This window comes from Ciona robusta, chromosome 3 (assembly GCF_009617815.1).
Source record: "Ciona robusta chromosome 3, ASM961781v2".
Lineage (NCBI taxonomy): Eukaryota > Metazoa > Chordata > Ascidiacea > Phlebobranchia > Cionidae > Ciona > Ciona robusta.
The window spans coordinates 3,588,105-3,603,079 of NC_143237.1; the positions used below are offsets into that span (position 1 = coordinate 3,588,105).

General features: G+C 36.4%; 1 protein-coding gene across 2 annotated transcripts; it reads right to left on the reverse strand.

Annotated features, from left to right (window-relative positions):
* Positions 1-345: 345 nt before the first annotated feature.
* On the reverse strand, positions 346-14,662 carry LOC149738248 (autophagy-related protein 9A-like). Of its 2 annotated transcripts, XM_089875008.1 has the most exons (19): positions 14,479-14,662; positions 13,933-14,041; positions 13,645-13,806; positions 12,815-12,956; positions 12,447-12,562; positions 11,894-12,071; positions 11,159-11,370; positions 10,667-10,777; positions 10,181-10,331; positions 9,732-9,866; positions 8,500-8,679; positions 7,343-7,486; positions 6,401-6,499; positions 5,321-5,408; positions 1,976-2,098; positions 1,621-1,751; positions 1,179-1,538; positions 1,059-1,121; positions 346-973 (listed from the first exon to the last, which is right to left on the reverse strand). In XM_089875008.1, exons 1-19 carry the CDS (start codon positions 14,582-14,584, stop codon positions 968-970), a joined length of 2,616 nt encoding a protein of 871 aa, XP_089731134.1. In that variant the 5' UTR covers positions 14,585-14,662; the 3' UTR covers positions 346-967. The 2 variants fall into 2 exon arrangements, with proteins under 2 accessions (XP_089731134.1, XP_089731133.1); XM_089875007.1 differs by lacking the exon at positions 346-973 and having other exon boundaries at positions 1,005-1,121.
* Between the last annotated feature and the right edge of the window lie 313 nt (positions 14,663-14,975).

Genomic DNA, 14,975 nt, shown 5'->3' on the forward strand with positions numbered 1-14,975 from the left:
TAGCACTATATAGTGTATCTTCAGGTGTTAAACTTTGTGGTAACAAAAATGATAATAAGTTACAATAAAGTTTATACTTTGTCACAAAATGGATATTTCTACATTCTATTTCGCACGATCCAATTGTCATAATTAATCCTCAAATGCATGTGACTGAATTTCGTTTATATTTTCCATACGTTATCTTGTTATTATGTCAGTATATTATTGTTTAATTTCCCCCCAGATTTATCGTTGCACCCATGACAGTTCAGGCATAGATATCTGAACATATGTTTAGATATCTATGGTTCAGGGGTGTAAAGACACATCGGTGATAAATATTACATATTAACCTTATAAAAATTCGATTTTTAAAAATTTATTTCAACAATCCGCGTAAATAAGCGTGCACTAACAAATACACAAAATATGCTTTTCACAAGAATATTACTAAAAAGCAGGATCACACATAACACTGATATAATTTAAAAATTAAGCATGCTAAACAGTCGGAACAAAAGTCGTCTTTTGGTTTTCGGTATACGACTGCCTGGCTTATAATACTTAACAAGAATTTTCAATTTAGGAGTAATACAGTAGAGTGGGGAAAGATGGGACACCTTTAGCACATAATATCCAAATATCCTGATCCTGTTTTAAACAATTAACAATGGTATGATGGAGTCGTGAGAATACGGTTTTATAATTCTTTGAATTTTCTTTGTTTACTACCAAATGGGACGAAAAAATAGGAGAAAAAAGTGTCCCATCTTCCCCCACTTTCCTACATATTTTACAGTTATTTCGTTTTAAATGTTTAAGTTTGTATGTAGGGCTGTATGTAGATAGAGTCTTGTATGTTGAGATATATCTGGTCACTCTCCGAGCATAAGGAGTCGGGAGAATTGTCTATATCAATGCACAGTGCGATAAGAAAGAGCCGTCAACTGTTGCAGCGATATATAAATGATTCTCACATTGTATGCTATACCTGAAAAGCGAAAATATTTGCTTTACTGAATTTAAACAAGTTCAATTAAAAAGGAAATAAAACCATTGCATGATACATATACTACCTGCGGTGGTTGGTATTTTGAAGTAGATGGTTCTGTTCTTAAAGTGAGGGGAATCTCTTCATCCTAAATTATATATGGTTTAAAGTTAATGTGTGTCTGTCGTAACAACAGTGTACTTACGTCAGAATGGTTGTCAGTAAGATGAAATTCCTGTGGGGCTGCATCGCTGTCCGATGTATTGTCATCTGGCACCTGTAGAGGTTGTCGTACGTCCATAGAAATAAAAGGTTGGTCGGTTGGCGACACCTGGCGCTTAGATGAAAAATTCGGAATCGTTTTGACGTCAGCAGAGTGTTTTCCAAAAATATCCTCTTTCGCTAGTCCGGTGGCCTTATACCCGCTGTCAAGTCGCTGCGATGGGTTAAAACGTTGTGACGCGACATTTGATTGACTCGGATCGCCCTGACAACTGCTGACGTCATCAGGTATGGTCTCCCACATCATTCGCTCATGACGTAGGTTCAACCGCTGGTGGTGAAGCTGAGGTTAAGGAAAATACGATGTAAGGTGTTCTGTGTAAAGCAACTACAATGCCATAAGTTTAAATCGAGGAATATCGTACCTCATGCATGTATAGGGCACCCATACTCATCTCCAGCGAAGCCATCTCTCTTACTTTCTCAGCTGCGTTCATTTGCCCGAAACCAGTCGACTGTAAAGATCGGTCAAGCGAAACATTTGCTGGGAAACCATCTGTGCGGAAATCATGTGTTTATTTTTCATTTAAGTAAACTTGGAAAAACACGAGCGGCTAACATTGTACACAAACACGTTTAAACATAAACATTATTCACTAATAAGGACTGATAAAATCACGAGAAATTTAACAGATTAATTAGGCTTATAAATCGTATACTTTGGTTTTAATGGTTACCTTAAAAGCATGCGTCCCATAATGTTTTATGTATTGCACTTACCGCGCTGTCCAGATATTACACTCGAGAATAAACCGTCTGTAGCGCCACCAACCGGACCCTCACTTGAACTCAGGCCGCGATATACTTCCGTTGGATGACGCTGTTGATTCTTTATAGCTGTTTCTGAATAAACGCAACGCAAAACAGTTGAAATTCTGTATACTGTGAAGAACTGCGTTATTGGAAGGTGCTTTCCAACCTCATTGCGCGGCCCAAAACTAAAACAGTGTTGCACCGTGGATAGGTTAATAGGATCGAAAACAGATGTTATCGTGTGCGCCATTCAGACTTAGCAGATCACGTATTTTTCACCATAAACAGGCTAATCTCCAATTAACGTCTTGAAACAATAGCGATATGTGAGTTTATCAATAAAGCTGTGGTGGATCGGTGAAAATCCGTGCACGGCTCTTGGTGTCTGTGCGCTAATAAATCCCATACGCGGTGGGTGACGGGGATTTTTGCTTGTTTTTCATTGTGCGATGGTGTTAAGACATCTGCACGACGTTTCAAACATAGGTCACCGTAAAGGAACCGAACAAAGAAGATGATTATATGTCATGGGAGAATCTGTTGCAAAAAAAAAGTCGGAAGGCAAAATCGAAACACCGCATCGTAACGGAATGTAGTTAGTCAACACAACCATAATAATGCGATTGGGTATCGTCAATTTGATCTAAATCGCCATGCGCGTTATGGAATTCGAAAACTCATAACGAAGGCAGCGGGTGGTACGGTTTACATGCAATGCAGAAACACTAAAACAGAAATGAAAAAATCTCCGCACCGTAGCGCAAATGTTTACTTTGTGCGGTTTTCTGGTGCTGGGTTTTTGCAATTTTGGAACAATTTGTTTTGTCCCACAACAGTTTAAGTGCATTATGCATTGACTAAAGCTCAACTTTCTTAAAGTTCAACTTTCTAAACCTAATTTTTCATCGATATTTGCAACACTACAAATATACAAACATACATTTTGACCTCGATAAAGGTTGAGCGATGCGTGCGTTTATGCAGACATAGACAAATAAAATCAAACTGAAACTGGAGTTTCCGGTATATTGCGGTGGTGAATTGTCATGCCCGTGGCTTCAGAAATATAAAAGTTTTTGTAGTGTGACATACGGGGAAAATGAGGTAAATGAGACACACTTCGAAAGTAGGCCGAATTATTCAATTTCGAGTTAATTTTGAGAAAAACTTGCGCCGTCATCACAAAAAACAACACACGGTATATTTTTAGCTGTTGAATGACGTATTTGTCCCCCGAAATTGTGAAACGGAATGAGATGTGACAAATTGTAGGTTTGTTCAAAATTTTTCGAGGCGACGATTAAAAACATACGGGATATTACGTCAAAGTGTAACGTACTTAAGTGGCAAAGTAAATTCTTAGCACTTAAGCGGCGATTGTTTTCAGGAACAAATTGACACCTCTTTTCAACTATGTAAGCTGAACATATTGGCGGTTTAAAGTGGAAAGTATCGGAATTAAACTTCAAAGAAAACTTCCGTGGTCGTGGTTATGTGTGGGATGTTAGATTTGTTAGATTAACTGCTGAGACAAGCAGTTTAGTCTGCGGCTGTTATCGAAGTGACGATGGCACGTACCGTTATTTCGCCTAGACACAGAATGAACAGAGACGAATCAAGAAACAAATTTCGAAAATTGATACCTAAAATTATATTATGAACATATGAATTCAGGCGTACTTCTAATAACACACGACAAACGTTTAAGTTTAAGAATTTTGATGATACCGGGCTAACAAGAACAGTTATTAGAGCATTTTTTTGGAAATCAATTTAGGAAAAAGGTTTAATTGTACCCACGGTTGTGAGTAACTACCGTATTGGTGAATCAAAAGAAAATCATGAGACGCAGCAAATTTTAAGCCGATTTTCAATGAAAATCCTAGATTTTTTAGGCGTTCGAATGAGGCCGCGTCGTTCTCACTAAATTTTATGATTTTACAAAAGGAGAAACTATTGTTTCAATTAATACAAGTTATATGTGGATGAAATCGTTGAAACACGAATAATATCATTCGTCATATACAGTCATCACTACAGTCTACAACAATGATTAAATCTAGCCTATTGTATTTTTAGATTAAATATGGACGTATTAAGTTCGTCGCGACATTACTTCGAATTTTAAACATGCGGTTCTAGACATATACGCGTAGTCATCGCCACAGTGGTTCAACCCCATAATACAGCAGCCTAAATCGAGAATTCAGAATTAGGGGAGACGGAACGCGGTGTATTTCGCCACCGACGCATTGTACCAGCTGCCACCTTATCATCAGGATCATGGCAGTCTCGAAGTCGGGGGTGGTTGATGCTATTTGTTTGAGGCTCTGCCCCGAAATAGGTATTACGTAAATTTTCGTACGATAACTGGGAATGCGAAAACAAAGTGCACTGTGAAAGCTTATGAACCCTTGCACGCAAATACCCATCGCGCTTTGCACGTTTATAACTTTCTGGTTTGGTCAAATTTTCTAATCCGCTTTGGTTGTTACGTAGTTCATGATACCACAGTTTGATCTGTGTTATGCAGTTTATAAGCTCCTTATAAAACAGGGCGAAGCATTGTAAATACGCAAGAGGACGAGCTTGCCATGTTAGGTAGCTTGGTTCAATGCCCTGTCGAAGTAAACGCAACCTAAAAAGGCAAACACCGTCGACTAAAACTACTGTAAAAACTTGGCTGACCGGGTAAATATGTTGACACAACACAACAAACATGAGAAATATTGGGATTATTAATAATTTTAAATTACAGCTGGTCATCTGCCCAGCAGATGTCACACTGACTGGGTAATTAGGCCGAACTAACATTCTAAATAGTTTCAACGTCATGTTTATATGGTGCCCTAAAATATTTATATATAAAAATCCAAAAATGTTAGTAATTTGGTAAAAATTATAATTGAAAACTTTAAAGAACACGATGCGCAATTGAATAAATGAATGAAGATAAGATATTCTATCTTTGCGTGCCAAGGCAACGGCAGTCGTTATAACACGGGTGTTATATTTCAAACAGGTATCTCGTGTCCGCTTAAGAGTTACCACGTATGTAACTTTATTAGTAATTATTTTTGGCTGGAGATAGATTTTTTTATTTTTACAAAAGACAACCAATAATGAACGACTTAGTTGCAGCATTTGCCGTTAGTTATCTTGTACCCCAAGAACATATACGTAAACAATGGTAGCAGCGACAAGCATTGAACCCGTCACCTCTTGTCTAGAGGCAGGCGATTGTGGTCACGGTACCGGCAAATTGCGAAAGAGAAGCAACTAGAAATGATGGGAAAATCAAACTATTCTTACCTTGACCGTTGGGGTTTCGTGTTTGTTGCCCAGTCGTTGATTGCATCGCTGGAAGACTTCCATATCCGCTCAATAAAATGCTGGTTGGCTGGTAGGTAAGATGAGTTATATGTGCGGTATATTGTGTTGAGTCCGCGAAGGTAGTAAGTAATACAGGGTGCACATAAAGTCATGTAACAATTTTAAAATTTTGTTATTAAGTCAGTTCTCACTATATATCCAGGCTTGTTTTGTTTTAATTGGCGAATATTAATGTTTAATTTTTGTGTATCAGATTGAAATTGTGTTTGTTGAATGGTTTAAATAAACGCTTGGATACTCGAAAAAGCACAATGTATATCCTGGTTCAATAAAACCAAATCGGACGTTCAGACTCGGCGAAAAGTACAGAAATAGGTATGGAAAAAATCAACCATAGCGTCATTCAAATCGTGAATGGTACAAGAACTTTATAAAGCGAAGGTCAGTATTGGATGTAGAAAAAAGTGGACGATCAAGAACATCTGTAAAAAACGTTTTTCTTTTCTGCATCCAACACTGACCTTGGTCCCAAACAGTTTTTGTGCCATTGGCGATTTGAATGACATTATGGTGACTAATTTCCATACCTATTTTTGTACTTTCGATTATATATACTGTGCATTGTGCTACTTTTTAGAAGTAGCCAATTTCTACAGCCATTTTAAAAGGTTTCATTTAGCACATTCTTTAAACACCTAATAATTGAACCTAAAATACAACATTTTAGTTTAAATACAAACTTTCACTTTCGTCTATCTAAATAAAACAAATCTATTAAAAATATATATAACGAGAATACCAAAATTTTGACATTGTAACAGGACTTTATGTTAACCTGTACAATGTGTGTGGTTAATGCGATTGTGATTATAAATTTAGTTTAAACCTTAAGCAACCCTGGGGATACTATGTATGCTTCATTTGGTGAGAGACGAGAGTCTTATATAGTAATTAAAACAGTGGCAATTTCCGTATTTTTCTTATGATATGAAGTACAAGGGTACAAAACGCTCGGTTTGGTCGCACCATTCATCCATGTTATATATTTACTATACTTACCAGCATGTCAACCGAACCAAGCGACTGCAAAGAAGTCAAAAGTGGATTTTGTGTCGCTCTGGCGTCACCAATCTCCGCAGCGTCTTTCTGCGCATGCGCCTAAAAAGTCATTGGAAGTTAGGAACGGTGTGGTTGGTCCAAAGATATCTTTAGTAGGCCATGGTTGGTCGTTAAAAGATTATCGCGCAAATTACTCATAATGTGACATCATTGTATCTTTAGAGACGTCGCGTCATCAATACAGGCATTGTAATAATAACAATTGAACCTATAGCGAAACAATGACACAGCGGTTAAGAATGCTGATTTTCATAATTGAAATCATAATTGAAATCAGGGTATCTTGGCCTGGTGAATAATTCGGGATTGAAAATAGAAAGAAAAAGTTGAGAATATGCCTTTGAGCGACGAAGTAGCGCGAGTTCACCTCACTGGAGGTGGGAACAAAATTTCCGCTCGCATAAATATTATTCTACTTGGGTAAGATTGTTGTAAACTGACAACATTGACAAATGAGACAAACACTTCTAGAAAAACGGTGGGAAATCACGCCGAAGAAAGACAGTAAATTATCGCGTGCAAAGGAAAAGCATTGTGGCAAAAAAATGGTACTTTATAGCTTTGTTCGGTGCTATTGACGTGAACACCAACCACGACATGGACTCGCTTCGATAGTAAATAATACCGAAAGCGGGTGGATAAGATTTTACAGTTTAATCAAAAGTGGCAATTAAGATACTTTAGAGGCACTCATTAATGTAGAAGACGCATTTTTGGTATTAGTGTTAACTTAACCACATGGGTAGTCCACTCTAAACCCAAGATTGGTAAAACGAAGGCCATTTAAAGATAGGTAATATACACGGCCTACTAGAGATAACTCTAGTGGGCAGTGGTAATAGGAAGAGTGATGTACGTAGCGAATTTTAATTGAAATCCTACCCTAACACTTTCCAACAGTTGATTTTCCTCTGGTGGGGGAACCCACTTTGGATTAGTGATGGCGAAATGCATCAAAGATAACTCCGTCTTCCCATCATCCGCTTGATCTTTGAAGGAGGGAGCATGGGAGGAGTCAGTCTGCCACTGGAGGAGTAAGAGAGTTGTTAAACGAGATGGTGCGCACAGTGAAGATCATTTGGAATTAAATTATAACACGATAAATATTATAGCCTGATACTTGAATAACGTTTAGAATTTAGAGGATATTGTATGAAATTACATTTAAAGCAAAATGTACCAGAATAAGGATTTCGAATTGTTATAGAGGAATTCTTGTTTTATGATATAAATTAAGAACTAAGTCGTGCGCGTTTTACAAGAATTTCTTCTAAATTTAAAAAAAATCGTGATCATGCCTCGACTTCCAGACACTGGAAAAATATGATAAGATGATTCAAACCTAAAAACCAAAACAAACGATTAAGCTCGCGGTCGAAGTATGCTCGCCAAATAACGGCTGATAAAGGTCACGTCGGATTTTATCTTGAACTTGCGGCAATTACTAATTAATCAGTGGTTTAAAATGTTACTCATATAAACTAAAAACAACTACTTTACACGCTTTGCAAACTAAGTTAAAATCAGTAATTCTGAAAAACTATATAGATATATTTGGAACGCGTGGGTAATATAGCGAACGGTTTATTTACTAATTAAACCTCGCGCGTTTTTTCGTTCATGGTCTTACAAGCGTCAAAAATGTCCCGAAGTTTTCTTGGGTATTGGTGACAGAAGCTATTTTCGGTCATTACCGATAGTTATGCATTATCGAGAAAATATCTTCTGCTGTTTTTGCCTCTTACTTGTCAGTTTGGGCAGAACGGAACCTGTGCGCCGCATTGTAAAATGCGGATTAGAATATTTGAATGCTGCAGGTATTCTAACATGGGGAACTTGTAAAATGACACCCATGCAAATCTTAAGAGCGCTAGTGTAAAAAAAACAAAGAAATGTTCTCATGGCTACATACACGCACTTTAACTTAACATAAAGTTAAAATAAAACACGTTTTAAAAAAAGCAAATATGCTTCGTAATAGCTATATAATTCATAAAATACATTGCATGATGCCGTTTTAAGGTAAAGTTCCAGCTAACCTGTGGGTCGCCATGCTTGTTAACATTGAGTTGTGCGAAGGAACACACATCTCCGACTCCAGCGATGTCCACAGTAAAGTTTCGGAAGAAGTCAATGATTTCATGTGACTTTCCTCGCATCCAGAAGATCAGGAGGAGGGGAGTGATGATGGGAGAGAGCAACTCCTCGATTACAAACGCCTGGAGGAAGAAGAAGATGATTTCTTTTCAATTTTTAAATTTGGCATCTGACGTCAGGATTTTACAATCAATTCACCGATGCTGCTATCATTGTGGCGTATGAGTCCTTGGGCACCACACATAACCACAATTGCTTAAACTTATTGATCACTTATTGTAAAAGAGATCAACAACAAAGTTACATATGTGGTGCTGATTGGGAATTCAACGGGGACGAAGTGTATGAAATGTAGCACCAGGGTTATAACGGCTGTCGTTTGCCTCACCACGCGCGAATAACTAAGTGTCTTGCTTTCATAAAATTAGCAGCGTTTATTTATCTGCAAAACCACGCCTTATTTTCAGTATTATTTTTGGCATTGTAGAATTAATAATAAACTGCGATAAAATCAAACTAACACTGGGAATTCCGAATAAAAATAGTTAAAAGGGGTAAGAATAAGTCAAGGTGAGAATGTATGGTTTCTGGCTTGGCTGATTGTCAGATAACTGAAGTTTTAATTAGCAACGCAGTTATTTTAGGAACGAAAGTGGTTTACGGGGGAGTTATTTAGAAAGGAGAAGATGCCGTGAATGGCTGAATTTGGTAAACAACTTTTGAAATGTGGGTGAAAGTTCGATGTGGGGTAATGCAGAGGTTGCTTTGAGGTGAGGGGTGACGTGAAACTTATATTTTGCTTTGAAATAATATAGCGGGAGGTGGCGGTCGTTGTTAGAACAATGATGAACATTATCGGGAGACACAAACGGGTCGTGCTCGCTAAGCGGCTAACAGTAAATAATAACAGCTCTGGATCACAATGTTGCCCAACCAACCTTATAGCTTGCTGCGCCAATTAACACGAATAGTTTCGGTGACATAAGATACTATAGAAAATGGGTATGTAACTTACGTTATCCATAGCATAAGGTCATGACTTTGCTAAAACACATAAAACTGGCTTAATTATCTGTATGGCGGTCAAGGAAACCACGCACGCATTTTAGCTGAAAATACGGTCTTTTGATTGACTTTTCACGGAACATAAACGAATATTTGGCACTAAACTTACCGCTTTAAATTGAAACAGCTGGGCAAACTGGTCGCGCACATTGCAAGTATGTGCCTGACCTCTCCACGAGTCTGGTGCATAATGAACCTGCGCCACAACTTGACGCATCAATTGCTCAGGGCAGCTTACTGCGTGCTGCGGATACATTGGTTGATTCGGCATATACGAATTAAAAGTTTATGTAGAAAATATACAGACAGTGCGCAGTAATAAACAAATGACAGACTGATTGCTATGCTTGGCAGTAAAATTAGCAAATGTGATCTTATCGGCAATCCGAAGAACTCCTACGTTTAAACTTTAGAATGTTTTGAATCTGATCATCACGAAGTTGACATTATATGGTTATTGGTTAATATGGTGATTAAACGTGATAACATTATCTGGCAGGTCAACGGGTTTGTGAGTATGAAGTCCACACTCGTTTTTAATTAATAGCAGTATCTAACCTCGTCTGGGATGAAAGATTTGCAGATGGTTATAATGATGGAAAAGATAGTAAGAGCAGTGAGGACGTGTTCCACCTTTAGCACGTCCTCGTCCCACACTGTGAGCACGAGAAGAACGGCGAGGAGAGAACCGACGAAGAAGGCAACGTTCCTGCACGTGACAAAGGTGGCGTTAGGATGCTTTAAAGAGGTAATATAAAAAATGTATATATACACATGTTGCGTGTTATGTTTAAGTTCGTATAAAGCTTTAAACTGGAAAACTTCAATAATTTGTTGGAATAAAACTATCTTTGCTGCAACAAATAAAGCATTTACGCCCGCAGTTGCAAATAGAGTGTCCTCCTTTCTAAGAAAAAATGTTGCAATTGCCATACTTGCGTCATTAATCTTATGAATTAAAGCTGCAAAATTTCGCCAACTTTGCCTGAAGCGTTTTGTTTGTAGACGTACAGGTGCGAATTCCAATTGTTACGTAACACTTACTTTGCGAGCACTGTTAGTACAGGGGAAGTAAACGTTGCCATGTAGGTGGACGCTGGCTTGTGACCTCGGTTAAGTCTTGCTTGGAACTCGTGCGGAAGTTCATTAAAGTGTCTGAATCACACGAAAGTTAAAGGATTATATGACTAAACTATAACCAATATGACGCACTTGGATTTAATTATCTTTAATTAATACGTTGACTAACTAAGTTGGAACCTTTAATAAAAACTTTATTGGCACCTTTTAAAAACTGTATTTATTTGAAATATGTAAATTGTTTTGCAATAATAGAGTGTAAGATAGTCAAGCGGGCTTTTTTTACCACAGGAAAACTTAGTCATCAGTTCTGACTGTGCGAATATTTTACGTAAGACACAGATTGAATGATCACGCTTGTTTTTAGCCTTGCTATTCAGAAAAAAAAATTGCCCAGACAATGTTTATTTCCATAGCAAACAGAATATTGTTGTTTTGTTTAAATTTTCCACGTACCGCAGGTATAGACGTGAATACATTGACCAACGTCTTGCACCAAAGCTCCCTGGTTCACGCTTAAGAACCTCAGCATAGCTAAAGAAGGAATAGAGGATCTGCCACATAAGGATAATTGGAGAAAGGAGAAGATTTATAAGACCAAGCCACAAGAGGTCAGAAGAGAGTTTAGCAGCAAGTTGATCTCGACGGGATTTACTTTTGTATTCGTCCTGTGGTAGATTATAGCAGTGTGAGTTCTAATACAGTCAGTAGATGATGTATATTGTATAGCAGCAGGGCCATATACAAGGGGGGTCACAGGGGGTCACGACCCCTCCCCCTTTGAATATTATATTTTTTAATAATTTAATAACATTTTTTTTTAATAATTTAAGAATTTTTTGTTGTTGTAAAATAAGAACTTCACTCTTAAAAAATAGTAAAGCGGTCATATTATTGTGGTTTAAAACAAATCTTACGCGTTTCCTATTATGTGCGTTATTATATTTATATCAGTCCAGGTATGTTTTTATCGAAAACGTTATGTTTTATACGCGTCCATTTTCTAAAAAAAAACTTGCGGACCCCCATTTTTTAAATTCCTGGATATGCCCCTCTATAGCAGGTCAATAACATTGTGCTGATGCAAGTAGATAGTTCACATCATAAGCATAATGTTTCTAACACTAAGTTTTTCAGTCATGCAAAAATAAATAAATGACACATGCTGACATGCATTGTTTGATACTTTACCTTCATATGGTAGCTGTTTGCAAAAATTGCCCTGGGACCCCAAAAGAAAATAAGTTCCATGTTGTATTTCATGCTTTGGGTGAAAAACACGACATCGCCAAGGATTGGGACGCGAAACTTTGGTGGGAACAAACCTTTGTTGACCATTGCTATCATGTAGTTTTTGAAACGTAGAATCCTGCATATTTGGACACAAGCAAAAAAATTAATGTCGATTGTTTAAAGTTTATCCAGTGTGGTACAAAACTGTATGTGCCACCCCCCGAAAAATGAGTTTTTGAAAAACTTGACACATATGCGCACACATTGTAAAGCAGATATCAGTCACCACTTGGGTGGCACACCACTAACAGTCTATGTGGAATCTGTTATCAGACAATCATGAAACAAACTTAAATACTCAAATATATATCTTTTATACATGTAGTATAGTCAACAGTTTCGCATGAACCAAATATTAATTAATTAAATGTTGTAACAAAAGTTTGTAAAATAAAACCTGCCCTAAAACAAGATAAGGTGGGAATATTTCAAATATTATATACACACATACCTGTTGTATACATCAAGTTCAGTTAGTTGCTGCTTGTGAATGCACATTTGTTGTTCTTCCTGAACAAGCATTAACCTCTGTTGCACTTCATGCCAAGTGTTATTGTCCAGATCATTCTATGATATCATGATTGTTATTGCTTGGTTAAAATATAATATTGAAAGTCTTTTGTTTAAAGTAGGTGTAATGTGTTAGCACATAAATGTAGTATAACCTCACCAATATACACATAGTTGTAGCATTTAGTAGAAGCTATCAACAAGTTTTGCTTTACCAAAAAGCTGTATTTGACTAAACATTAAAATAAAGCATATGATAAACATTTGCTAAAAAGGTTAGAAAAAAATTAATACATTTACATTCTTAACCTGTTTAATACGCAATGCAATATTGTAAAATTTCCGTATTTCGAGCAGTCGAAAGAAATTGTAGAACACTTTCACAGCTCTTAGAGTCCAAAACACAGCAGCAATGAGAATAAATAGAACAAGAACTCCATTTTGTCCAACCCTGATAAAAGAAAATAAACTGTCTGAATCAAACAATTTACAAAACCTTTGTGACAAAGATTCCACTCTATTTTACAGCCACTAAAAATGTTGCAATAAAGATAAACAATACTTCTATTGATTAATCCTTTGACTGCAAGATTTTTTTCAAATTTATTCAACGATTAGGTCTCACTAATTGGATTTTGCAAGCAAAGCAAATCAGCTAGACCAAAACTTTCTTTAGGAAGTTTAAACAGTATGAAATAATTCATATTTTTATTTTTTTGATGACATCATAATAAATGTTATACTATTGATTATTTAAGAAAGGAACAAAGAAAATAAAATATAATGTATTACTTATTAATTACAAACATGCCCAATGTGAAAAGGGCTTTCTTTTGATGGATGATAATTATTAAAATAACCAGCATTATAAAAGAAAAATATTAAAAAACCTTTGATATGTCACTTCTTAACCACATACTAAGTGGCGTAAAGGCGAAATTTCATAAGTTTAGTAAGTTGTTATGACCAAAATAATAGAAACAATAAATAACCAAAATCTTTGAAAGTCCTAAAAAGTCATGTTTTAGAGAGTTTTATAAAAAGAAATAAACCGTCATTATACTGTGGGAAGTACTGGAAGTAAATGAATCACGGCTCCACATAGTAACACAAGTACATTAAATAATTAAAACTAATACCTTTCAGTGCATTTAGCGGATGAAATCACAGCATCATCTAAGGTAACTTTATCTGTGAGATTCCGAACATCAAACCCAGGAGGAAGTTTGTTGGCGAATAAAATATCATAATCAACGCATACAAGGAGGAAAGTAGCGAACACAACAACAAATATGAATTGTCTAAAAAAATATTGATTTTATACAGGCTACCACATCTATAAAAATTAAAAGTTTTAAATTACAGTATTTGAAATCTTTGTAAACAATGTAAATAGGTTAAATAATAATATCTTAAACCATACTTACACTAGCTCAAATATCTGCTGAAGCAAAATGCATCCGAAGCCGTGGTTTTGATGATATTGGTAAACACGAACAAAGAAACCATCAAGGTCTTCGATATGGTGCCATTGTGCTACAAAGAAGCCAAAATATAATGTGTGAACGAATGAATCATAGCAGGTGTTACATCACCGAGGTATAAATAATAAAAAAATATGTTTAAAAAGCTTAAGTATAACATTACTTTACAGAAAAACATTACTTCACTCTTTTTTTTAAAGAGTGTTTACAGAGTACTGAGCAAAGTAGCTCTCAAAAAACAATGTGGTTTGAAATGGTAAAACCTGTAAGGTTAGAACTATCTTTACCATTTGTACACCAGCTATAAAAAGGATAGGGAAGAATCCTTCTCCCAAGTCACCCCTAAAGCTTGGGCCAACTTTTTAAATCTGGTCCCTAACCACCTTATTTATTTCACTAGTACAAAATTGACTTCAGTTCCTTTTAAACAAATGTAATAAAGGATTACAACAGACTATTGTTGGGATCACTGGTATGTTTGTCCAGTACCTTTGTTTCTGTCCGCTGCGTGCATGAGGTAGGCTTCTTCATTGTTTGGTATTTCTTCATCCGAAGGTGAATCAAACTTATAGTAACTGGTTTGAAACTCGGCCATGGCCTGTTTCACTGCACAGATGTTATCATATATCTAATGTTTATAAAAAGGAACTGAAGTAATATATTAGTAATAGACTAAATTAGTATCATATTCATTATCATATGTCTAATGCTTTAAACAGAAAATGGTGCTAGTGAGGAATCCTCCCCCCCTTGCCTATAGAAAAAACGAGAGACTAAAAAAAGAAAAAAGAAAATCATTAGACCGTAACGGTATTTCCCCATAAAAATCATATATTAGTAAATATATCATATATTATTAAATATCCCGGGTTATGGTACACCTGGAGCAGCAATCTTGGTGTCGTTGGAAAGAAGAAGCGACACTTCAATTACGTATCAAAAAATATATTAAATATTCAAAGTACTTTTGATTGGGTGGGCCGTCA